The 27,109-nt window shown below is 44.5% G+C and overlaps 2 protein-coding genes across 4 annotated transcripts in view; one reads left to right on the top strand and one right to left on the bottom strand.

Moving 5' to 3' along the window:
* The first annotated feature begins 853 nt into the window (after positions 1–853).
* LOC106613093 (uncharacterized) lies at positions 854–7,085 on the top strand. 3 transcript variants are annotated; one of them, XM_014215013.3, is made up of 2 exons: positions 854–1,033; positions 2,980–7,085. In XM_014215013.3, exon 2 carries the CDS (start codon positions 3,122–3,124, stop codon positions 4,778–4,780), a length of 1,659 nt encoding a protein of 552 aa, XP_014070488.1. In that variant the 5' UTR covers positions 854–1,033; positions 2,980–3,121; the 3' UTR covers positions 4,781–7,085. The 3 variants fall into 3 exon arrangements, with proteins under 3 accessions (XP_014070488.1, XP_082832959.1, XP_014070499.1); XM_082976833.1 differs by lacking the exon at positions 854–1,033 and adding an exon at positions 1,109–1,128; XM_014215024.3 differs by lacking the exon at positions 854–1,033 and adding an exon at positions 2,157–2,178.
* Positions 7,086–14,736: 7,651 nt separating this feature from the next.
* LOC106613106 (storkhead-box protein 1) overlaps positions 14,737–27,109 on the bottom strand; it is a 44,974-nt gene continuing 32,601 nt past the window's right edge. The window contains exons 2-4 of the mRNA XM_014215040.3: positions 21,490–21,642; positions 18,122–20,993; positions 14,737–17,168 (exon numbers count right to left, since the gene is read on the bottom strand). Of these exons, the coding sequence (XP_014070515.1) occupies positions 17,015–17,168; positions 18,122–20,993; positions 21,490–21,642 (3,179 nt within the window). The 3' untranslated portion in view covers positions 14,737–17,014. The remainder of the gene's footprint in view (positions 17,169–18,121; positions 20,994–21,489; positions 21,643–27,109) is intronic.

Below are 27,109 nucleotides of genomic sequence, written 5' to 3'. Positions count from 1 at the left end.
CACAATTAGACCCAACCAAATCGTGAGAAAACAAAAAGATAATTACTTGACACATTGGAAAGAATTAACAAAAAAAATAGTAAACTAGAATGCTATTTGGCCCTAAACAGAGAGTACACAGTGGCAGAATACCTGACCACTGTGACTGACCCAAAATGAAGGAAAGCTTTGACTATGTACAGACTTGCTATTGAGAAAGGTTTTCGAAGGCAGACCTGGCTCTCAAGAGAAGACAGGCTATGTGCACACTGCCCACAAAATGAGGTGGAAACTGATCTGCACTTCCTAACCTCCTGCCAAATGTATGACCATATTAGAGACACATATTTCCCTCAGATTACACAGATCCACAAATAATTAAAAAACAAATCCAATTTTGATAAACTCCCCTATCCATTGGGTGAAATACTACAGCCATCACAGCAGCAAGATTTGTGACCTGCTGACACAAGAAAGGGGCAACCAATGAAGAACAAACACCATTGTAAATACAACCCATATTTATGTTTATTTATTTTTCCTTTTTTCCTTTCAGTATTTGCACATCGTTACAACACAGTATATAGACATAATATGACATTTGAAAAGTATATTATTATTGGAATATTTACTGTTCACTTTTTATTTAACTTTTGTTTATCCATTTCACTTGCTTTAGCAATGTAAACATATGTTCCCAATGCTAATGAAGCCCTTGAATTGAAATTGAACTGAGAGAGGACAGATTAGAGGGGGGTAGTGAAGGCAATTTAGTAAATTTAGAGTAGAGGCAGTCGGCATGTATTACTCCGGGGCTATAGGGGGCAGTCTTGATTTCATATGCCAGTGACAAGCTACAACGCATTCGCCAATGCGCTCCAACGTTGTTGGCGCCAGAAGGAAGATCAGTGGCGCCAGCTCTACAGAAAGAGAGAGAGGAAGACATTGCAGACAGTCGCAGGCAGCAAGCATCAAGGAGCTAGCTATCGGTTGTGCAGAGCCCATAAACATTTTTTCATCACCTAGCTAGTTAACATAACCAGAAGACAAAAAGGTGGGTACCCACAGACTTACACGAATTAAGCTCCCAATCAGCTGTCGAGGTTGATTGTTTTGTTTATGTTGCGTATTAACAGGCTATACGATCAGGTGATCATTTTGTATTATTTATTTTTTATTCAATTAATTTATAGATTCATTACTTTTGCACAAATTGAAAATATGCCACTATGATATATCAATGATTCACCCCAGTGATAGTACCAGGAAAATAAGTCGGGCCAGGTACGGACTTAGTTATAGCTCGCTAGGAAGATAGCCGGCTAGTTAGCGTGAAGTCGCGGCTAAGTAGCCTGCTACCAGATTACGCTAGCGCGGTAGTTAGCGAAGCTAGGCCATATTGAATGGTGAAAATATACTCATGCAATGCTGTCTCATCTCGAGGACATATTTGGGTAACTTGATGCTCGAGCGTTCTCAATCTTTCAATACATGGGTAAATTCAACTAACTGTAAATTATACAGGCATTTGTCTCGTGTTGTATTATTTCTAGGGCATTTGAGACGTGTTTTGTTATGCATTGTTGATTATATAAGATGGGGTCGCCTTTCCCGGGCTTTTTAGCGACGCGAACACTCCTCGCCCGGATAATGTTAGCCATCTTTGTTTCAGGTTGATTTATCGGATTATAGTGGAAACAATGCCCTGTCTGCACGTCGGTGTGGTATATTTGTGTTGTATACAAAATAGTTTTCTGCTGGTGTGGCTCAACTTACTTGATTATGGAATGTGCAGTGCTTTTTGAAACTCCCTTGTAGTTCTGAAATGCGCTGTGAAGGGCGGTACTTAGCGTAGTGGCAGCCATCTTATGCTTATCCCTGGCTAGCTGGAAAGTGGTGGTGTGGCAAAGACAAGATGGCCTGTTAAAACTGCGCACAAGCTCAGGGATAATTTCCGCATTCGTGATTGTGTTCCTAACCATTGAAAAATGACTTGGGTGCATATAAGTTTTGTTGCATGTTAGGGGGGAACTCTTGTTTTGTTGACCAAGACAAGCCAGCTAGTTGCCAGCTACTAAGCTAGTTAGCGCGCTATCTTGGCAAACATTAGCCGCTAACAATGCTGTGTCGTCGTTAAGTTGTTTTCCCCTACCTTAGCCAGCTAACTAGCGGGCTAATGTTGGCTATGTAGCCAATATGGTAAATGTTGTCTTCCGTTGGCTAGCTAACTAAACACTGCGTTTAAGCTATTTTCATGCCATTTCAAATCATGTGTAAATAACTTGTGGCTTCTGTGAAGCCTGTGTGCATTGTCTTATCAAAAGTCCACGTGCAATGTCTTATGCAATGAATGACTGTGCAAGAACCGATGTCTGCCTAGATAGCCAGGTAGCCGCAGCTCTTGAGCTTAACTTGGGATAGCGATTTATAGCCATCTAATGAAGCGTTAAGATGCATTTGACCTATTTCAAATCACATGTAAATTGGTGACATTTATGTCCATTGTTTGAGGATGGTACATCCCCTTGGTCTCTGTTGCAGAATTAATACAAGTATTTTATCATATTTTGTGGTGTGTGTTGCCCTTGGTCCTCCTGTCACTTGGCTAGTTAGCCGTAAATGTGTTGCTAGTTGGTGGTCTTGGCTGGCTAGTTAGCTGGCTAATAACAACAAGTGTCATAGTGCAGAAGCTATGGCTCCATGGCGTTTTGGGTGTTTATGGGTTATATAGCTCAAAAACAGAATATTATTCTTCATAGCCAAGTTTTTCACGCCAATCTGCAAAAAATATAAGTCCGAATATAATTTGTTTTAAGGAACACCAGCAGTCCTGTGCATAGTATCAGTAGCATTGAATATGCCCCATAGTGCTACTGTTCATTAGCATGGAAACACTTAGTTGAGATGTAAATGATAGCTCATTGTCACGTCACTTAATACTAGCTGTATATTGTCACATCACTTAATCCTAACTGTATATTGTATTTTCTCCCCTGACAGCCCTTTGTGACTGACTGCTGATCCAAGCACTACTACCAACCCGCTGTGCTCGCCATACTAAGTGGAGCTCTCTTACCCCCAAGTCCCTCTAAGCTTCTCGTCCAGCACAAAAACGGAGGTCGTCGGGCTGGAGTGTGTTCTCATGGCTGAGTCAGAGACTGAGTGTGACACACCCGGCCTTGACACGCTGGGGTCGGAGTGTGTCATCGCCCACAGCCAGGTTGACCTGCACTATGCGGCCGAGACTGAGATCATGACAGAGGAGAAACGCGGCCTGGAACTGGAGATCCACGGGGCCGACCTGGCCAAGATCGAAGGGCTCACCGCTGTGGCCTGTGTGGACGCCATCGTCACAGAGACGGACCACGACTACGTGACCAAGATGGACCACCATGGGGAGATCCAGTGCTTCACCATGGGGGGCGAGGGCAAGGGGGAGGCACTGCTGGGAGAGGTGCTGTTAAAAACTGAGACGGAGCATGTGGTCAAGGTGGAGTCGGACCACGTGGGCGGCGAGCTGACGGTGGAGTCCGAGAATGGCGTGGTGATCCACGAGGCTCACGGCCTGCAGTGCAACGAATGCGGTGAGATCTTCGGCAGCATGGCCGACCTGCACCAGCACTTCGAGATCCACAAGGCCACCAACCCTTACATCTGCGTGCACTGCGGCGAGAGCTTCGCTGTGGAGTCGAGCCTCAAGCAGCACATGAAGATCCACATGAAAGAGAAAGCGTACGCCACCACAGGCGTGGAGATGGTGGGCAAGGGGGTGATCGACACTTTCAACCTCAAGTCTCACCAGATGATCCACAGCCCAGAGAAGCCCCACCGTTGCTCTGAGTGCGGCAAGAGCTTTGCGGCGGCCATCACCCTGCGGGAGCATATGAAGATGCACTCGGAGGACAAGCCATATAAGTGCACCCAGTGCAGAAAGAGCTTCATCCGCCGGCGCCACCTCAAGAAGCACCAGGAGCTCCACGCCAGGGAGAAGCCCTTCACCTGTTCCCAGTGCGGAAAGGGCTTCACCACGTCCTCCAACCTGAAGCAGCACCAGAGGACCCATGCAGGGGACAAGCCCCACCGCTGCACACAGTGCGGGAAGTGCTTTGCTGCTGCCTCCACCCTGCGGGAGCACCAGCGGATCCACTCTGGGGAGAAGCCCTACAAGTGCAACCAGTGCAGGAAGAGCTTCGTCCGCAAGCGCCACCTCAAGAAGCACCAGCAGGTCCACTCTGGTGGGAAACCCTACTCCTGCTCCCAGTGTGACAAGAGCTTTAACCACTCCTCTTCGCTCTCCCGGCACCACAAGGTCCACCTGGAGGCCCGCATCTACTCCTCTCCTCCCCAGGGCAAGGCCTTCTCCTATGGATCCACTATGAAGCAGCAGGCAAGGCTGCACCAGGGGGGAGGCAGAGGTGCGGGGGACAAACCGTACAGCTGCAACCACTGTGACAAGGGCTTCAATCATTCCTCCTCCCTATCCCGCCACCAAAGAGTGCACTCGGAGGGGAAAAGCTACACCTGCGGCCACTGTGGGAAGAGGTTCAACCACTCCTCTTCCCTGTCCAGGCACCAGCGTGTTCACCAGGAGGAGAAGCAGCAGCAGCAGCAGGTGCAGCAACAGGTGGTAGTGCAGCAACAGTACAGCGCTGTGCCCTCGACAAAGGGATTCCCCCATACCACCATCCTCAAACAGCGCATCCTGGCCAGTGAAAAGCCATACAGGTGCTCCCAGTGTGGTAAAGGCTTCAACCATTCATCCTCACTCTCCAGGCATCATAGGATCCACATAGACCAGTGAGCTTCTAGTACACACACTCAAACATAGTCTCATACACACAGCCCTGGCTGATACCCACCCCTGTGATGTTTCTGTTCTACCAATCGGTCCCGAGCTCCAGACATGACACGACTACAGCGAATAAAACCAGGCCAGCTCTCACAGTAAACAGTGTAGTTGTCAGGGGCAAGGAGTTTGTCTGTGTGGAGCAGTCAAAACAAATGGACAATGACACAAAAAAATATCCTTTTTCAAGAGGAGGAAGAAATGATAAATACAAGTTCTTGCCTGAACTTAAAGGACTTATTATAACCCTTTACAGAGGAGCTGTTGACAAGTTCCTTGGACCTTTGAGATTAGTTTGTTTTCAATAAATTGTCTGATAGACATTTTGAATGAGCCTGTAATTCTCATTTGTGATTGTGCTTAAACTTTTGCTCTGGAGCCCCTCTTTTTGATCGATTGTTTTAAAGAGATAAAGTGATTTGATAATCTAGATCAGGTTTTCCTGAACTTGGTTCTGGGCCGTTTTGGTTTTTGCCCTAGCACTACACATCTGATTCAAATAATCAAAGCCTGATGAGTTGGTTATTTGAATTGGCTGTGTAGTGTTAGGGCAATAATCAAAACGTGCACCGGGGGGGCAGCAAAACAGTTTTGGAAACCCTGATCTACATGATAAAAATGTTACCTGACTAATGGAGAGAAACTCCTGTAGTTATTTAATTCATGCATAATACCCCCTTATCTTAGTGTGACCACTTACACGCTTTACTCTGAGAATTCAAGTCATGATGTAACTAACTGGCCCGTATGGGGGCGTCTCACTGTATATGACTATATGGAGTGCTTTTCAGATCTAACATTTGAGGTCAATCTCCCACACTTGGCTACTGATGCAACTTGCTATCAAGTCATACTGTCTTGATGGCATAAATTAGCCAGTTCGCTATTATTATTTTTTGCGCCATCTTACCACCTCACCTGTAAACTCGTGAAAAAATAAGAAATCCATGTAAATAATTGTTGATTTATCCTTTTATATATCTGTATAGGTGGCTAGTGTGCAGTTTTGTTCCAGAAATAGGACTTTTTATTTATATAAAATTAGTAACATCCACAGTCTCCCCCCATCTGTTTTCCTTTTTATTCATTGTTTTTGTTTTAGGCTTTAGAGCTACCAGGAAATGTTGCTACTGCTCTCTTATGTACATACTGTCAAATCTCGGATCTGGGGCTCCATCCAGTGTGACGCAGCTCCATGTGTATCAGGTAAAGCGGATGGGAATGTACCTAGTGATGTGGTCATACAGCTGAATAGACTGGAGAGCAATACTGCCTCAAGCCATCATAGTATGGGATGCAATTAAGTCATAAGTGGACAAGATGCATCGCAAAAAAATAAATAAAACCACCTGGTAGCTTTATTTGAAGTTGACTTGTGTCCTTTTTCTTTAAGTCCCTATTGATTTCTGTGTTCCCGTACCAAATGTACATCATTGTTATTACAGAGACAATGGACTGGACTCAGACGTTCAAGTTATTTTTTTGCTTTTGGAGACTCATTCGATTATCGGTGTATAGAATTATAGTTAGCTTCATAGGTCTTCACTCAGATGAGAACTTCTATCCTGAATAGATTTATTGTGTATACTAATCTATACAACTACAGGACTAGGTTGCTTTACTGACAACACTTAATTTTGAACTTCCAGTTAATTTTTTTTGTGCAAATTCCATGGGATTGAGCTTTCTATTTACTGTTCTGTGTAAAAAAAATATATATATATATATATATATTTCAAACTTGTTTTTATGGTTTGGGTCATTTTCAAAGGATAAAATAGATATACTGTTTTTATGGGAGGGAATGTTATTTTGATCAGTTTCTTTTCCCCTTTTGAAAAACATTTTTGCTTCAAACCATAGCATAGGCTTATTCCTTGTGTTAGATAGGTAGGTGCCTTATTGCATGCTATGTAGAAATGAGCTGTCGACAACATACTAGTGTGGTTTTGACAACTCCTTTTTGTTATTCATACTAACTTACCCCAACATTTTAAGATGTCATTGCTTTCAGTCTTCTATGTATATAACCATGTGTTTACACACATCTCATTGTCATTTAATTTTTCTCTCCTGTCTTTGTTGATTGGCCTCAATGTAGGTTTTCTTATTGAAGCTGAATTAAGGAAAATACATTTCGTTACAATGTCATTGATCCATATAGGGCTCTGCTTTCTGTAGAGGCCCCAGCCAGCCCCACCTTTCCCCCCAGATCTCTGAGTGGAACATGGACAAATAAAGGTTGACTGTCAACATCGCATCAACGGTTTCTTGTCTGATTCCTGATTCTGTCATTTTGATATATAAATATAACACTTTGAAATGACACCCACAGGCTTCCCATTACACATTGACTCAGTTTGGGATGACCTAAAAATACAATAGTGGGCCAATGTTTATTTTTTATGTTCATGATTGCATCTGTGTCATTTGAAAACTACCACTTACAAATATTTGATGTAAGAATTTCTGAATTATTTAAGTGATCATGTTTTCGCCTCCCCCCGCAGACTACTGTAAGCATCAGCTCACATTTGGTCATGATTTTTCAGACACATGCCTACATTTGAGTCCACTTGGGGGCAGCCTTACATAAAGTAAAGTAACACTCCAGTGAAAATCAAATCTGTTAAAGCTCATATTCTGTTTTCTCATACCCAAATAATGTTCTGAACTCGTCCCTTACTTGTAGTTGTGGCCAAAGTATAAATTAGAGTAAATACTCAACCATCTGAAACTTATTTTTGAGAAGAAAAAAAAATGTTTCTAAAAATGCTTGACATTTGTTTCTAGCATTCATGATTAGCTAGTAGCTAGCGAACAACAAAAATATCAGAAATATTGACAAAGCAATGGACAGAAATGACTCACGCTTGTAAAATAATCATTCTGCATCTATTGCTGTTGTAGTTAAACGCTTTAGTAGTTCCATCATGTTTCTGAATCCATCCATACTGACTACAGGCAGTAGAAAGTGGTACTTCCTGTTGTCTTGTTTTGTAGGCTAAGAATGGCCTTCAACTTTGCATCGTCTAATTCATGAAAACGTGGTCATATAAGATATATATTACAATGTATACGTGTTTCCGAGGGAATTAACATACCATATGCCGGTTTTCAACGTATTTGATGGCCAAAAAGAAGTACGAATCCGAAAAGTTACATTAGAACTACTGAAAGAACTACAACTTCCACCAGCTGTGTATGTCCCACTTTCAACGCCTTGCCAGTCTACAAAAAATCATTTTGGGCATTTTCAAAAAGTACCGTTAGTAAAACCATAACAAAGTAATCTAATATAAAACAAATCAAACATCCTTTAAGTTCTCAACTCAAACAGGCAGGAGTCACGAGCACGCTAATGAGGCTGCAGGATGTCTTACTGCTTGAGCGTCAAGTATTTTGATAAAAGGCATCTGGTATGAGCAAATCAGTACACAAATATAATATCAGAAAGGCAAGCTTGGAGTTTGTAGCTAATTTGAATAACCAAGTGTATGCACGTCTCATTGGCTGAGCTGTATTTGCTCAAACCACTCTGTTATTTCCCCACAGGCCAAGGGGCACAGAAACCCTGCTTTTTAACATCCTTAATTCAATTTTTTTGGAAGGACATCTATTAAACCCATATTGTAATACATTTTTGGTAAATATTTCATTGAAATCTGGAACACGGGACAGATACTTTAAGAGCTGGATTCAATCTGTATCACAGAAGATCCACCTTAAAATGTGAAGGTAATTTCTGATTGGGCTGACATATGCAGCATTTACCTTGAATGCATTCCCCGAATGCGGGAACATGGCCTTTAAATTTAAATTGCTTTAATGCATGGATCTTCCACCATTCTTCTGCTATAGGTTACATATTTAATAATTAAAGAAAATGATAGCTGTTTGAATGTTAAATGACGAGACAGAGGCATTGACGCGAGTAACCAGTCTTGTTCAGTATATTGCAATACATCCGGGTATCTCAAGCACACCGGTAAAACACTGAAGTTGCAGTAATTAACATTTACCAACAGATGGCATCACTGTGCCATCTTACACCCATAACATCTTCCCTTTTATAAAATAGGACAGGAGCTGTCAATTCACTAACAAAACAAACCTAGTAGTAATTTCCCACATGAACAGTTTATTTTAAAAATAATAATAATTTCAGTTAACAACTTAACACATTATGATACTCTCTTCACTTTTATCTCTGTCTGTCAACAATCCCTAATGGGAAACCTACAGATTAAGTATTTTTGGTGGCTGGGACAGACGCCCTCAGCGTGAAAAGACAGGGGGCTTGTCTGCGTGGACTGCGGGTTCCTGCACAGGCGTGTCACCTGACTGTCTAAGGGGAGTATTGATGGGCGAGGGAGCGGCCGACCTGTGATCCCCTGGCTCTTCGCCCAGTTCCTCAGGCCCCATGTGACTTGCTGGGGTTCCGTCTTTTGTCATGCGACCCCTATGACCATCAGGCTTCTGAGTAGGTGCTGGCTCAGCAATCCGACCAAGTAGGAGCGTGGTGCCACTTTCTGTACACAGGATCCGAGTCTCCAGAGGCCTGTCCGGTCCTCTGGTAGTGGCTTCATTCGCACCGTTTCACCCACCCTGAGCTCAGGTAAGTGATTTGCTGATTTGTCGTAGATTAACTTGGAGACCTGTCTTCTGTGATGTAGCTTCACCAGCACGTCTGTCACCACACATGGCTCCAGGAGAGTGCTGGCTACTGGCAGAGCTGCTTTTAAACGCCATGCCATGAGGCGCTGGGCCGGGCTGCTATCCTTGCCTTCTGTCGGGGTATTGCGTCACTGCAGGATTGCTTTCCAGGCATCTTTGCCCTCTCGCAGAGCTTTTTTGCAGAGGTTCTTTACGATTTTGACTGCCGACTCAGCCTTCCCATTAGCTTTTGGGTATCGTGGTGATGAAGTGACGTGCTCGAATTCCCATTCTGCAGCAAATTTTCGGAACTCAAATCCGGAGAATTGGGGTCCATTATCTGAAATTACCCTATCTGGCTGGCCATAGTTGGCAAACTGAGCCTTGCAGCGTTTGATCGTTGTCTCTGCTGGGAGGTCAGGAGGAGGTCAATCTCCCAGAAGTCTGAGTAATGATCGACTACCAGCAGAAAGTCTTTGCCACTGTGCTGGAAGAGATCTAGACTTATTATCTGCCAGGGGCGCATTGGTAGCTCGTGGGACATCATCGTCTCTCTCTGTTGCTCAATGGCATATTCATTGCAGATTGTGCATTTACTGACATAGTCTTTGATTTCACTCCAGGCCAATACAGTGTGTCACGTGCTTGTCTGTAACAGGCCTCACCTCCTATGTGACTTGAGTGCACGCGCGCCAACATCTCAGGGCTCGGAGACTGGGGAATAACGACTCTGACCCTTGAATATTACTCAGTTTTGAACACTGAGCTCCTCTTTGACTGGCCAATATTCTTTGACGGCTAAAGCAGTTTCTTCGATGGAGTCGGGCCAGCCCATCAGAATCACAGACCTCAATGCCTGGAGTTGCTCGTCCCTGTCTGTGTGCTCTCTGATTTGTATAAGGCGCTGGTCCGTAACATTGAGGTAGTCAGCCTGGTTGATGTGTTCAACATCCACTTGCTCTGTTTGTAAGCTGCACACTGCGTGTTGTTCATGCATGGAGCGTGTGTGTGTGCCTGATGCAGTAGCCCTGCTGAGCGTGTCACTCACATACATCTCTGGCCCTGGCTTATACACCACCTTGAGGTTGTAGTTTTGTGGGGCCAGTAGCATAGCTCTGCAGTCGTTCCGAGGCATTCAGGAGAGGCTTGCTGAATATAGCAATAAGGGGCTTGTGATCTGTCTCTGCGGTAATATTGTCGCGCCCATACTGGTAGTGGTGGAAGCGTTGGCATGCAAACACAATGCTGAGGCACTCCTTCTCTATCTGGGCATAGTTCTGCTCTGTTGGGGTGAGTGCCCTAGAGGCGAATGCAACAGGCTGGCCCTCCTGCATGAGGCAACAGCCCAGTCCATACTGGCTTGAGTCACTCTGAATCGTGACAGGTTTTGACACATCGTAGTATCGCAGTACAGGTGTCTGGGTGACCAGTTGTTTTATTTCCCTCACCGCTGCCTCATGTTTTGGGAGCCAATGCCAGATGGTGTCCTTGACCATGAGCCTCCTTAGTGGCTCACACACTTCAGAGAGCCGCGGTAGGAACTTGGCCAGGTAGGTAACGAATCTGACGAAGCGCTGCACTGCCTTCACGTCAGATGGGTGGGGGATTTCCAAGACAGCCTTCACTTTTTCTGGACTCGCCTTCAATCCGGTGGAGGACAAGATGTGCCCTTGAAAGCGAACCTCTGGCACTTTAAACTGAAGCTTTTTTATGCTTAGCCTTAGCTTGACCTGTCTACATCTCACCATCAGGGCCAGCAGCTTGGCGTCATGGTCACATTCTGCCTCCTCATCACTGTCCCCACAGCCCACTACAAGGATGTCATCTGCTATGGGTTCCACGCCACTGAGTCCCATCAACAGCTCATGCTGTTTCCGCTGATACACCTCTGGAGCCACAGAGACACCAAACAGGAGCTTCAACCACCTCTTCCTGCCCCAGGGTGTCTAAAAGGTGGTCATGTAGCTGCTGGGCTTGTCGAGCTTGTACTGCAGGAAGGCATCTCTGGCGTCCACGACCGTGAAGACTCTGGCCTTTGGGAGCTTGTAAAGAACATCCTCCAACGTGGGAATAATGTAATGTGAACGTCTCAGAGCCCCGTTGAGGTGTTTCGGATCAATGCATATCCGTAGCTTGTCTGGTTTCTTGACAATAACCATATTACTTATCCAGTCTGTAGGCTCAGTGACAGATGTGATGTGGCCATCTGCTTCGTATTTGTCAAGCTGAGCCTCCGTAGCTGCTTTCATGGCCACTGGTACATTGCGGGGTGCACACTGGACAGGCTGGATTGCTGCATCCAACTCAAAGTGGACTTCGCCAGGAACTGACTCGACAGGTGCGTTGAAGACATCATGGTACTTGCTTAGGAGTGTCTCCTTGCTCAGGGGCCCCATAACAATAGCCTTCCCTTGTAGTTGTAGTTAGGGCTGTGGCAGCATGACAATTTGTCAGCCGGTTATTGTCATGCAAAATACTGCCGGTCTCAAGGTATCTGACCGTTAGGCTAATTAACATAAACACATTTAGTATCTCCAGGCCTCCACGCATACAAGCTGCATACAAGCCTCTGATGTGCGCTTTTGCTAAATCTACATTTAATTAAGTATAATAAATCAATTGAATTTACAGCATCACAATAAATCCATTATTTATTTTAGTCAGGTCTAAGAAACATGATATGAAGAAAATATATTTAAGAACAGAATGAGTTGGCCTACTGTATGTTATCTGGCTATGTTCCATGCCATAGACTGTAGGCTTGTTTGTTTAGCTGAAAACATATGCTTATAAGTCATGCCATTGTTTTATATTATAGGATTTTATAATAGGAAGAATATATTGAACTAAACTGAATAAAATACTAAGGATATTTTTCCCATTACGGAGCGAGTGTGCATATTGAGTGTCTATGTTGAGCGTAAAAGTGATCATTTGAAGCAGGTCCTCCCTATAAGATAGATTTAGAGTTATTTGCAACTTCATTTGTGAATAATACAAACCTTAGAATGTTTTAGAAATCAACACATATATGGCCTGCATGATGCTACTATCGACTATTCGTAACTTGAGAAAGTAGAAAAAAAAGCTTGCACTCTGTTCCTTGCCTCAGGCTGCACAGCTGTCACCCATCAGACTATTCTCAATTAATCTTGTCTTTACTAATATGTACAATGTGTTTAGATTTAGAATGAGCCATTATCAAGTGGGCAGGAACAAGGGCAGGAGAAAGAAATACATGTTATCTGTATGCACGCAGTGAATGGAGGCCGCGCACTTTCCCACCGGTCTTGTTCAATGATACGTCTTCGGTTTTATAGCGGAGCATGTGCGTAATATGAGCAGCTGAGAAATAAATACTTTAACACTTATTTCACTCCACGCATCAACCACTGTTTGATGAGCATTCTCTCGCTACGCGACAGGTGATTTTCCGCCCAAAGTCTGTATGCCATGTTCTCACCAACCCTGTTCCTGCAACTACCCAGTCAGTGCTTAAAGTTGCACTATGCAGAAATCAAATCAAATCAAATTTATTTTTATATAGCCCTTCGTACATCAGCTGATATCTCAAAGTGCTGTACAGAAACCCAGCCTAAAACCCCAAACAGCAAGCAAAGCATGTGAAAGAAGCACGGTGGCTAGGAAAAACTCCCTAGAAATCGCTCCACCATTTCCTGGTTACCAAACTCTAATAGTACACCTAATTTCAATTTATGTGACACAATAAGATAGTATAGTGTAGATAATCATTGTACCAGCTAAACCTCTGTGAAATATATTTTCCATAACCAAACCCTTACGAAAAAAGATTGCAGTCAGAGTGCAGTATAACTGCAGTGTGCTGCAAATACTGCATCCAAAATAACACTGTTTTTTTACTGCATTAATTTTGCAGTTTAACTGCAGTTAGAGTGCAGTATTTAGAACAGATCAATCGCTTCTTAGACTTGATTTCAAGTCGAATGATAGATCTATAACTCAAATTTCTATGTGGATTTGGTGGTTCGCCCAAAAAGTTACATATTGCCATATTGGGAAACCAAGTGAAATCTGTTCGGGAACATGGTTTCACAACGAAACATATTTCAATAAACTGTTGACAGCCCTTCTGTGCGCTCGAGAAAGGAATAAAGAAGAGATGGGAGGAGATGGGAAACGCATTGTGGTGAGAAATTATGTAGGCTATAACTAAAGGTGTGTGCCCTATCACAAGGCTATTCAAAATCGTTCGTGGATATAACATTTGGAGCATAGTCCATCCATTATGCATAATAATATAGTCCACACTCAAAGGCGATTACTCGAATTTGTTTAATTTTGAAGTATAGCCTAGACCAATTATGTACCAAAGACATCTTAAATCGGTTTTGTTTTATGTTTTTCTGTCATGCATAATATGCAGTAGGCTATGTATTGTATAACGGCACATTCATCATTTTAATTCCGTTTTTTTTCCGGGCTTGGGCTCAAAAGCATATGCATAAGCTCTAATATGGATATGGGCGTTTTTAGTTAATCATCACCTTAGAAAGCTGTCCATTTCATTGTTAGTCTTTGAAACAACATCTACAATGACCATGTTTACACTCAGTTTCAACCGCTGTTGAACTTCTTTCTTCAAATTGATCACCAGTGAGGTGAGTTTTAAAAGCATGATACTGTTTTGATGTGATTTTCGATTGCATTTACATTGATGTCAGGGTGGTTAGAGAGACAATATACCCCTTAGAACCAGGCCATTAGGACCTGTACTACCACAGCATGTCCACAGTCCATAACAAGAAATTACCTTGACTCAACAGTCACATGGAATTTGACTGTGGTCATGACTCATGACTGCTGGTGTGGTGGTAATATGGCCACCACAACAGCCCTCTAGCCTTCACATAACACTAAACCACCTCCCATTCCTCCACCCATCCCACACTCCTAACGCTAGCTCCCCCAGAGACGGGGTGACATGGCTGGGGTTTCTCTTCCATGTACACCTCTTCACTGGAGCCTCCACCAACACCCAATGCTTAGCTTATCAGCTGTCTGCCAGGCTCAGGTTTTTTAGAAGTCTTTCCTGAGTGATGTGAATGAACTTTTTTGCCTTTCACTGGAATTCCTCTTGTAAATCTAGTCATTTCAGGTGAAAGGGTAGGTAGTAGTAGTCACCTTATTTTCTTGTGAGTGTACATGTGTCATCCAATTTCTTAAAAAAAAAATGTTTATGATAAAATATATGATCTACACATTCAGCGAGGAGGTGGCTTGTGGTACATAAAGATTTATTTGTGTTACACATGGCGACAAGGAAAGAGGTATGAAAATGAAGATACAGGTTAAAGATCCAGTACTGAGTTATTTTGTCATCATTTTAGGCCAAGTTGAATGTAGTGAAAAACAATAGCAACTCAGTGTACAACCTCTTACAGTAAGGGGAAAAAGTATTTGATCCCCTGCTGATTTTGTACGTTTGCCCACTGACAAAGAAATGATCAGTCTATCATTTTAATGGTAGGTTTATTTGAACAGTGAGAGACAGAATAACAACCAAAAAAATCCTGAAAAATGTATGTCAAAAATGTTATAAATTGATTAGCATTTTAATGAGGGAAATAAGTATTTGACCCCCCTCTCAATCAGAAAGATTTCTGGCTCCCAGGTGTCTTTTATACAGGTAACGAGCTGAGATTAGGAGCACACTCTTAAAGGGAGTGCTCCTAATCTCAGTTTGTTAACTGTATAAAAGACACCTGTCCACATAAGCAATCAATCAATCAGATTCCAAACTCTCCACCATGGCCAAGACCAAAGAGCTCTCCAAGGATGTCAGGGACAAGATTGTAGACCTACACAAGGCTGGAATGGGCTACAAGACAATCGCCAAGCGCTTGGTGAGAAGGTGACAACAGTTGGTGCGATTATTCGCAAATGGAAGAAACACAAAAGAACTGTCAGTCTCCCTCGGCCTGGGGCTCCATGCAAAATCTCACCTCGTGGAGTTGCAATGATCATGAGAACGGTGAGGAATCAGCCCAGAACTACACGGGAGGATCTTGTCAATGATCTCAAGGCAGCTGGGACCATAGTCACCAAGAAAACAATTGGTAACACACTACGCCGTGAAGGACTGAAATCCTGCAGCACCCGCAAGGTCCCCCTGCTCAAGAAAGCACATATACATGCCCGTCTGAAGTTTGCTAATGAACATCTGAATGATTCAGAGGACAACTGGGTGAAAGTGTTGTGGTCAGATGAGACCAAAATGGAGCTCTTTGGCATCAACTCAACTTGCCGTGTTTGGATGAGGAGGAATGCTGCCTATGACCCCAAGAACACCATCCCCACCGTCAAACATGGAGGTGGAAACATTATGCTTTGGGGGTGTTTTTCTGCTAAGGGGACAGGACAACTTCACCGCATCAAAGGGACGATGGACGGGGCCATGTACCGTCAAATCTTGGGTGAGAACCTCCTTCCCTCAGCCAGGGCATTGAAAATGGGTCGTGGATGGGTATTCCAGCATGACAATGACCCAAAACACACGGCCAAGGCAACAAAGGAGTGGCTCAAGAAGAAGCACATTAAGGTCCTGGAGTGGCCTAGCCAGTCTCCAGACCTTAATCCCATAGAAAATCAGTGGAGGGAGCTGAAGGTTCGAGTTGCCAAACGTCAGCCTCGAAACCTTATTGACTTGGAGAAGATCTGCAAAGAGGAGTGGGACAAAATCCCTCCTGAGATGTGTGCAAACCTGGTGGCCAACTACAAGAAACGTCTGACCTCTGTGATTGCCAACAAGGGTTTTGCCACCAAGTACTAAGTCATGTTTTGCAGAGGGGTCAAATACTTATTTCCCTCATTAAAATGCAAATCATTTTATAACATTTTTGACATGCGTTTTTCTGGATTTTTTGTTGTTGTTATTCTGTCTCTCACTGTTCAAATAAACCTACCATTAAAATGATAGACTGATCATTTCTTTGTCAGTGGGCAAATGTACAAAATCAGCAGGGGATCAAATACTCTTTCCCCCTCACGGTACTTCAACACCACCTATCGATTGATCATGCATTTAACGCAGCCGATTCACCAGTCATTAGCCGAATACGTCACTCAGGATATTCCTGTGAAATGTTATATATAGAATGGGAAAAATAGACTATACATCTGTACAAAGACCTCAACTGGGGTAGGTCTGGAGTTGTGCACCCATAAATTGCTGCTATACACTGTAGCCCTGGAGGACAGGATATATAACCAGGCTAGACAATGAGGAAAGGTTAGAGGTTCACAGCAGATTTATGACAGCAGTGAAACAAATAGATGCTGTAAGTCCATAAAGACTGGGGTTGTGTACCCCATATCTGATAGCATAGTGTTCCTACTTCCCATGCTTTTTGGTGGTAGAACAGAGGGAGCTGCATCAGAGGACTCATGGGCCCTAACACAGAGCTGCATCAGGGAGCTCATAGTCCCTCACACAGAGCTGCATCGGGGAGCTCATGATCCCTTCCACGGAGCTGCATCAGGGGGCCTATGGTCTCATACGTTCATGACTGGTGTGAGCTGTAGCAGAGAGCTCTGTGGTCGCATGGCTGAGCTCTTGGAGTGCAGTTTCTCCAGGTTCTCTAGGAAACCTCGCCTATTTAGACCCTCCAGAATCCCTGTGTTGTTAGTTGCCAGACTAACATGGGTCCTGTAGGGAGAAACAGAAGAACAGGGTGTAAATGCATAGTATAACTTATTAGAAAATGGACACTTGTGTGCATATGAACACAAACTGGTCCTGTGGGGACCGGGGAGATTAACCATATCAGTTGGATAGAAATACAATATGTAATACACCGTTAGTCACACACACTAACTATACTGTGAAATCCAGGTGAAAACAACTCTGCTCTTCACCACAAAAGGGGAAAAGCCAAGTCCTTATAAAGTTAATGGAAAAACTTTTGACCTTTTCCCCTTTCTTTGTTTTAAACATGAGGGTGTACCCATTCCAAAGTAATTACATTAATCACTTTAATCATTCCCCTCTGTCTAAATACTGCCTGGTGTAATTGGCTATGGGGTGTTTGTTCAGCTTCATCTCCATTTACATGAAAAGGGAAGAGAGAGAAGGCACACCACCGACCATGGCCATGGGTGATCTAACTACTCCTAGCCTTAGCTTATTTTCTGCATGTCCACATTCCTCCACCCTCCCTGGGCCAGCACTATAGGCTCTATAGCCTCTACCTCAGCCAAAGAGAGAGGCTAGGGTTACAGCTGGAGATAGGGGTCGAGGCCGCAGGCGAGAAGACAAATAAACAGGGGATTTAAGGGCCAAGTGCCTCTGTTATGTTTTCTGGTTGACTGGGACCTCACACAGGAGAGGATGTGAGGAGGATAGGTACTGCTGCCTAGAGGAGTTCCACTGAGATAGCACTACAAATGAAGGCCATTCCTGGGGCATAGTCCTTTGTCTTTTGTAAAATAGACTAATACTGATGAATATCATGGTCATTTAATAATATCTAGCTGGTGCCAAATTGTCACAATCACTCCACAAAATATAATGAGACCTTTTGTGAAAAGTGGTATAACTACAATCCATAAAAAAAATGTGACGATGATCATCAACATTTTAATTCAAAGAAAGAAACTCACCGTGGCGAGTCTATCCCGCTGTCTCCTGTGTTGCTCTGACTCTCCCCCGCCTCCCCCATTATCTCTCCCCGTCCAGCTCCACTGGGCATGCCCAGACTGGCACTTGAGGTCTGAGGGCCTCCTCTCTCCCCTAGGGTCTCAAAGCCGCCCTTTTCCTCCTCCTCCTCTACTCCACACCCCCAGTTAGATGACTCCCTGTCCCCCTCGTCTGCTGATTTATGGAGGGTCTCAGCATCCGAGTCCACCTCGCTGGTCTGGCAGTAGTCAAAGATGCTGCTGTCTGCTGCCTCAGGTGGCTCTAAACCCTCTAGAGCTTCCAGGGAGAGGCTGGCATCCTGTCTTTGCTCCCCCGGGATTGGAGCTCTTCGCCTGGGGATGGGATCACTGTGGGTTCCTGGGGACGTGTGGCTGCGGTGGTTAAGGGTAGAGCCGCTCACCCTGACCCACCTCTCCTCTTCCTGTCTTTGGGGGCTGTGGGGGGACAGAGGGGGGTTTTGGTGGATAGTGGAAGAGTGTTCCTCCGGAAAAGTGCTGTTCCAGTCTCCTTGGAGGGAATGGGGGTTGGGACAGTGGGGTTGGGGCTCGTGGTAAGGGGAGTGAGGTTGGTTGTGGTAGTGGGTGATAGTGTCTTGGTATATGGTCTTAGGATCATGATAGAGGGATTGAGAGTCACGATAATGAGACAGGCGTGTTTGATAGACCCCTCTGTGGTCAATGACTCCGTCCTCACTCAGATACAGAGAACTACAGGCATCCTCATCTTCTTCCTCTGCTCTCTGGTAAAACCTGTGATCATCTTCTATAAACTCATCACTCTCTATCATAAAGCCATTACTCTCCACTGCTAACCCATCATTGGCCCTTTGCCCATACCCTGGACTCCTGTGGGCTCTACTGCCACCACTGCTGTGTACCAGCCCATGTTGTTTGGGGGTGGTACTGCAGGCCTGTTGGTGTGAGGAGAGCAGGTCAGGCCTGTGGGTTAGGTCTCCCTGTGTGTCTGTGTGTTTGAAGGAGTGCCTGCGATGCACAGCAGGCTTTGGCCAAGGCATGGCCTGGTCGTACGGGTGGGCAGAGACTGAGTCATAGGGGTGGGTACTAGGGAGGTTGGCATCAGAGTCCAGGGTTTGGCTTGTTACTCCTGGGTGTCTATGGTCTGTTGTACTGCCATATTCTACTTGCTGTGTCGTCCTATGCTTTCCCTCCTTCTCCTGCCCTCCCTCCCTGCTCTTCCTCCCTCTGTTCTTTCCCTCCCTCTGATATCTAACCTTGTCGTCTATCCTTAGTGTGCTGCTCTGTGGGTAAGCCGAGCTGTAGTCCAACGGTAATTCACTGGGTGGTTTGGTGTCAGAGAGGGGCAGGAGGAGGGGTTCGGTGGTGAACCCCCTCTCGTGGAGACGGTCACATGACCTGTCCTCGGCTGTGTGAGACTTCCCAGCATACTGTGTGTCAGCAGCGGTTGCTTTTGCTTTGTGCGGGTCCCAGGATTTAGAGCGGTGTCCCGCTAGTTCTCTCCTCCCTCCTCCTGAAGTCTTTCCCTCTTTCCCCTCCTTCGCTTCCTTTCCCTCTCTCCTCCTCTGTTCTTTGTGGGTCATGGTAGGTGCCACAGTCTGGGTTGTGGCTGTATCTTTCCCAGGTGGTTGACTATCAAAGGGGTTGTCAATGCGTTTCTTATAGAGGCTTTTCCCCTCCACCGCTCCTGGCTCCTCTCTGTGGTCTGGTTCATCAATAGGGACCTTTGGTCTGAGGCAAGAGGGGAACAGGTCATCCCTGTCTGGGTCCCCATCCACACACACTGGGGCCTTAGTCCTCAGCCTGTCTCTCCGTTTCTCCCTGGAGGAATGAGCCCTTCTCTTACTGCGAGAGGCCTTGGAGGTAGATCTCCTGCCCCCAGCCCCTGCTCCTAGTCCGGCCCGGGAGGAGTGGTGGTGTCTGGGCTTGGAGCAGTTTAGGATCTCAGTGGACATGCCCTTGTCCACACCCTTGTCCCCTCCGTCAACCCTGTCCCCCTTGTGCAACCCTCTGTCCCTTTCCACCCCTCTTTCCCCTCGTCTGTCCGTTTCCATCCCTCTCTCCCCTCCTCTCTCCTCCAGTTTCTTCATTAGTACAGTGTGGCGTGTCAGGTTGTCCACAGTGAGCTCAGGGTTGATGCGTCTGATGATAGCGTGCTCCAGGTCTCTGGGCAGATTGTTCAGATCCTCCTCGTCCCTCACTGGCCACTCCTCCGGAGGGAACTGACCTGAGAACAAGGCATATTCTTTCTTCACTTTCTCCTTCTTCCCTCCGTTCCTCCTGAAGAGGCTGAGGCCAAACCTCCTCCCTGGTTTCTCCTTTCCATCTTTGTCTCTGTCCTTACGGCTAGTGGCAGTGGTGGTAGCCGTAGTGGTCTTGCTGACCTCACTAATCTGGTAGTCTGCGGCCGTTGAGGTCGACTGGTGCTGGACTTGAGGCTTGTGGTCTCTAGGCCACTTCAGGCTCTTCCCTGTGCACTCGCTAATAGAAACAGAAACCGAGTGCTGGTCTGGGACGGATGGAGGAACCATGGCAGCTATAGTGGCCGTAGTAGCAGCACTGGTCACGTTCTGTGCAGGAGCAAAGCAGCTGCAGGACTTGCAGTGGGTCACCAGAGGGGATTGTGGGTGGCTTTCCAGAGTGTCATTACTGAGCAGGTAGGTGATGGGGGGAGGGGATGGCAGCTCGTTGTCTCCAGACCCTGAGGTCCACCAGCTCTTCTCTCTCACCAGGCTGTTGGTGATGAAGTAGGTCTGAGGAGTGACAATGAAGTAGCCCTCTCCTGTGTGGTAGATCTTCCTCTCTTTGATCAACGAGCCCAGAGCGTTGTACAGGATATCTTGAGTAGGGATGGTCATCCCTGGCAGGGAGTGAGAGAGAGAGAGAGAGAAGTTCAGCCATATTAGTTAATACAGTTTATCTCCTTTAAATCCCTGAAAAGTTACTGTATATCTGCAGATGGACTAATCTACAGCCAGGCTGAAAACTGCCAGTTAAGACTAAGCATTAGACTTAATACATTAAATATCATTCTCCCCTTTTTCCCCCAACTACAATTCCCCTTTTTCAGGACCACCTGTGGTTGAATGTTTTATGTTTTAACTGTTTTTTATTTTTATTTTACCTTTATTTTAACTAGGCAAGTCAGTTAAGAACAAATTCTTATTTACAATGACGGCCTACCAGGGAACAGTGGGTTAACTGCCTTGTTCAGGGCAGAACGACAGATGTTTTGCCTTGTCAGCTCGGGATTCGATCCAGCAACCTTTTGGGTAGTGGCCCAACGCTCTAACCACTAGGCTGCCTGTATGTAAGGACATGCCCTGAAGCTCTCCCCATACATCTGTATATGTTACCTTGGTGAGCCTTGGTCATGTGACTGATGAGGGCATCCTGGTTGACGGTGATGTTGGAGGAGTTCATGTCAGAGATGACACAGCATAGGACCTCGGCTAGAGGGATGAACTGAGACTGGGGCACTGGAGACATCTGCACTGGGGACAGGTCACCTGGAAAACACACACACACACACACACACACACACACACACACACACACACACACACACACACACACACACACACACACACACACACACACACACACACACACGTAGTTAGACTGGTGTAACACACACACACACACACCTAGTTAGACTGGTGTAACACACACACATAGTTAGACTGGTGTAACACATACACACACACACACGTAGTTAGACTAGTGTAACACACACACCTGAGTTAGACAGAACATCAGCAACACACACACACACACACACACACACACACACACACACACACACACACACACACACACACACACACACACACACACACACACACACACACACACACACACACACACACACACACACACACACCTGGTTAGACTGGTGAAACACACAAACATCTGTGTGATACCCACATCTGTTGATGTTGAGTTTTCATGTAGTAGCAATGTTATGACCACTGTTGGTCTTCAACAAGTCTGTTTTTGCCAGTCAAAATAACTTAATTCTGTCATGGTTGCAACTTTTACTTTGTGGTCTAGATCCTTTTGCCAGTAAAAATAATCCTGTCACGCCCAAGATGAGATTTTTGAATGCGGGTGGTCCAGTGAGTAATGTAGACCAGGCCTGACTTCCATTGGAATTCCATTAATACTGGGATGGATTGCGGTATTCCATATATGCTGGGAGCGACCACGGAATGTCATTACTCCCACAGAAGTGACCACAAGTTCTGCCTGCCAGGCTATCACATATCACCTCTATATCATACTGTGTCTTCAGCTGCTATAACCCGGCCACACACTTTTGGGAATTTTCTTGTGATCCAAGAAAAATAGCTAAACTAAATGTATGTTTAAAAGAGAGGGAGGGACGGAGGGAGAAAGAGACAGCATTTTACAGGCACTTCAAACCGTACAAAGCTCAGACTGTACCTAAAATGTCTGTCTGTCTGTCTCTCTCTCTCTCGCACGCACAAGTGAACACCAGTGGAGGCTGCTGAGGGGAGGACGGCTCATAATAATGGATGGAACGGAGGAAATGGAATGGCATGAAACACATGGAAGCCATGTGTTTGATGTATTTGATACCATTCCACTAATTCCACTCCAGCCATTACCAAGAGCCCGTTCTCCCCAATTAAACTGTCACCAACCTCCCGTGGTGTGCACACTACACACACACACACATCAAACCCACCCAACCAACCCGAGGGCTGACTGACAGCGTTCCAATGACATGATTCTAAGATCTGGAAGCCATCTCAGAGAGAAACCACAGGCCTTTGAAATCATAAAACAAACTCATTTCAAAACATAGCAGACATTTTAACATTTTAAGACTGATTCATCTCAGGACCAAAGACAAGAAACTGCAGTGGAGTTCCTCACATACAGTAAAACAGTCAATTACCCACCACACCAGCCTAAACTAGAGGGACTGAACTCCCTCAGGACTACAGGTTTTTTATAGTATTGCTTCAGTGTCTGTTTCTTTACTAACTGAAGATGCACAAACAAGGGGAGGAGAGACCGTGATGGTACGTGGGGGGGACAGAGCGAGGGGGAGAGAGAGAAGCGACAGGGAAACAGATGTGGAGAGAGAGAGGGGGAGATAACAAAACCATAAAGATCTCATCCCCCCCCTTAAAGGGATAGTTTCAAGTTTTAATGTCTCATAGGAAATACACAATAACGTAAGTAAGTAAGCATACTACTGTGATGGATATTTTACACTTGTGCTTTTCTAATTACTCATTTCTGTGTTCTATTCATGTGCTGTTCTAATAACCAATGTCTGTGTTCATGCAAGTGACTGATTGAACGAATCCTCACTTATCAGTATCTGCAATTTGGCAGTACGCCCAGACCTTGTTTTGAGAACGAAAGATCTCAGTTTCAAGGTCTCAGCTTAGAGAGAAGAAGCCTCGTGAGGTATTGGTTGGTCACATGAATGAAGCAAACGTTAATTAATTATGAATGATGAATAAGCTAAATCCTGCAAATATAACTTGTCTCTATATAAGAGAACTAACGGGACTACCCAGGTGGAGCTCCTGATTGACATGTGTACTTGGTGCATTGAGTTGGTTGGAACCTCTCCAGCGCGCTGGATAATAAAGGATGATTCATTCAAGATTGACTTCGAGTGTCCCTGGTGGTAATTTCCACGACATTTGTAAAACTTTCCACAACACTACATACAGGAAATATTTAAAAAGTCAGTTCCAATACAAATATTTACATGTGCAGGGATACTGGAGTGATGGAGGTAGATGTGTATAGGGCTAAGGGGACGAGGCAACAGGATATAAGTTTAACAGAATAGCGGCAGCTTGCATGTGAGTGGGTGTGCGTGTGTGTAGGGTCAGTATAAATGTACAGTACCAGTCAAAGGTTTGGACACACTTACTCCTTCAAGGGTCTTTCTTTATTATGACTATTTTCTACTCTGTAGAATAATAGTGAATACATCACAACTATGAAATAACACATATGGAATCATGAAGTAACCAAAAGTGTTAAACAAATCAAATATATTTTATGTTTGAGGTTCTTCAAAGTAGCCACCTTTTGCCTTGATGACAGCTTTGTACACTCTTGGCATTCTCTTAACCAACTTCACCTGGAATGTTTTTCCAACAGTTTTGAAGGAGTTCCCAAATATGCTGAGCACGTGTTGGCTGCTTTTCCTTCACTCTGAAGTCCAACTCATCCCAAACCATCTCAATTGGGTTGAAGTTGGGTGATTGTGGAGGCCAGGTCATCTGATGCAACACTCCATCACTTTCCTTCTTGGTCAAATAGCCCTTACACAGCCTGGAGGTGTGTTTTGGGTCATTGTCCTGTTGAAAAACAAATGATAGTCCCACTAAGCACAAACCAGATGGGATGGTGTATCTCTGCAGAATGCTGTGGTAGCCATGCTGGTTAAGTGTGCCTTGAATTCTAAATAAATCAAGGATGGTGTCACCAGCAAAGCACCCCCACACCATCACACCTCCTCTTCCGTGATTCATGCGTTCACCTACTCCGTGTCTCAAAGACACAGTGGTGGAACCAAAAATCTCAAATTTGGACTCATCATACCAAAGGACAGATTTCCACCGGTCTAATGTCCATTGCTCGTGTTTCTTGGCCCAAGTAAGTATCTTCTTCTTATTGGTGTCCTTTAGTAGTGGTTTCTTTGCAGAAATTTGACCATGAAGGCCTGATATATGAACATCTAGAACATCTAGACGTTCCGCTAGCGGAACACCTGCTCCAATATCCAATGATGGGCGTGGCGCGAAATACAAACTCCTCTAAAATCCGAAAACTTCCATTTTTCAAACATATGACTATTTCACAGCATTTTAAAGACAAGACTCTCGTTAATCTAACCACACTGTCCGATTTCAAAAAGGCTTTACAGCGAAAGCAAAACATTACATTATGTCAGCAGAGTACCCAGCCAGAAATAATCAGACACCCATTTTTCAAGCTAGCATATAATGTCACAAAAAACAAAACCACAGCTAAATGCAGCACTAACCTTTGATGATCTTCATCAGATGACAACCCTAGGACATTATGTTATACAATGCATGCATGTTTTGTTCAATCAAGTTCATATTTATATCAAAAAACAGCTTTTTTACATTAGCATGTGACGTTCAGAACTAGCATACCCCCCGCAAACATCCGGTGAATTTACTAAATTACTCACGATAAACGTTCACAAAAAACATAACAATTATTTTAAGAATTATAGATACAGAACTCCTCTATGCACTCGATATGTCCGATTTTAAAATAGCTTTTCGGTGAAAGCACATTTTGCAATATTCTCAGTAGATAGCCTAGCCATCACGGCTAGCTATTTAGACACCAACCAAGTTTAGCCCTGACCAAACTCCGATTTACTATTACAAAAGTTTGATTACCTTTGTTGTCTTCGTCAGAATGCACTCCCAGGACTGCTACTTCAATAACAAATGTTGGTTTGGTCCAAAATAATCCATCGTTATATCCAAATAGCGGCGTTTTGTTCGTGCGTTCTAGACACTATCCGAAGTGTAAATAAGGGTTACGAGCATGGCGCAATTCGTGACAAAAGATTTCTAAATATTCCATTACCGTACTTCGAAGCATGTCAACCGCTGTTTAAAATCCATTTTTATGCCATTTTTCTCGTAAAAAAGCGATAATATTCCGACCGGGAATCTGCATTTAGGTAAACAGAGGAAAGAAAACAAAGCATTCGGTCGACGCGGGCACGAGCCTGAGTCTCACAGTACTGTAACCAGCCACTACCCAAACGCGCTACTTTGTTTCAACCAGAGCCTGCAAAGCCACGATTCAGCTTTTTGCCGCCTTCTGAGAGACCATGTGAGCCGTAGGAAGTGTCACGTAACAGCAGAGATCCTTTGTAATGGATAGAGATGGCAAAGAAGGCAAAGAAATGGTCAGACAGGGTACACCCTGTACAGAATCTTCTCAGGTTTTGGCCTGCCAAATGAGTTCTGTTATACTCACAGACACCATTCAAACAGTTTTAGAAACTTTGGAGTGTTTTCTATCCAAAGCTAATAATTATATGCATATTCTAGTTTCTGGGCAGGAGTATAAATCGGGTACGTTTTTTATCCGGCTGTGAAAATACTGCCCCCTATCCATAACAGGTTAACACAGTCTCCTCTAAACAATTGATGTTGAGATGTGTCTGTTACTTGAACTCTGTGAAGCATTTATTTGGGCTGTAATTTCTGAGGCTGGCAATTCCAATTAACTTATCCTCTGCAGCAGAGGTAACTCGGGTCTTCCTTTCCTGTGGCGGTTCTCATGAGAGCCAGTTTCATCACAGCGTTTGATGGTTTTTGCAACTGAACTTGAAGAAACTTTCAAAGTTCTTGAAATTTTCTGGACTGACTGACCTTCATGTTTTAAAGTAGTGAAGGACTCATTTCTCTTTGCTTATTTGAGCTGTTCTTGCCATAATATGGACTTGGTCTTTTACCAAATAGAGCTATCTTCTGTATATCACCCCTACCTTGTCACAACACAACTGATTGGCTCAAACGCATTAAGGAAAGAAATTCCACAAATTAACTTTTAACAAGGCACACCTGTTAATTGAAATGCATTCCAGGTGACTACCTCATGAAGCTGGTTGAGAGAATGCCAAGAGTGTGCAAAGCTGTCATCAAGGCAAAGGGTGGCTACTTCGAGGAATCTCAAATATAAAATATATTTTGTTTAACACTTTTTTGGTTACTACATGATTCCATATGTGTTATTTCATAGTTTTGATGTCTTCACTAGTATTCTACAATGTAGAAAATAGTAAAAATAAAGAAAAACCTTGGAATGAGTAGGTGTCCAAACTTTTGACTGGTACTGTATATGCATATTATGTGTGAGTGAGCAAATGATGGAGTGAGTGTTTGAGTGTGTAGGGCTCTGAGTGTGCATAGAGACAGTACA

This window comes from Salmo salar, chromosome 01 (assembly GCF_965601325.2).
Source record: "Salmo salar chromosome 01, fSalSal1, whole genome shotgun sequence".
Taxonomy (NCBI): Eukaryota; Metazoa; Chordata; class Actinopteri; order Salmoniformes; family Salmonidae; genus Salmo; species Salmo salar.
This window is presented reverse-complemented; position numbering and strand designations above follow the sequence as displayed.

What these genes read in the sequence shown, in the direction of transcription:
- LOC106613093 (XM_014215013.3), top strand. Translation starts at nt 3,122, where the DNA reads ATGGCTGAGTCAGAGACTGAGTGTGACACACCCGGCCTTGACACGCTG.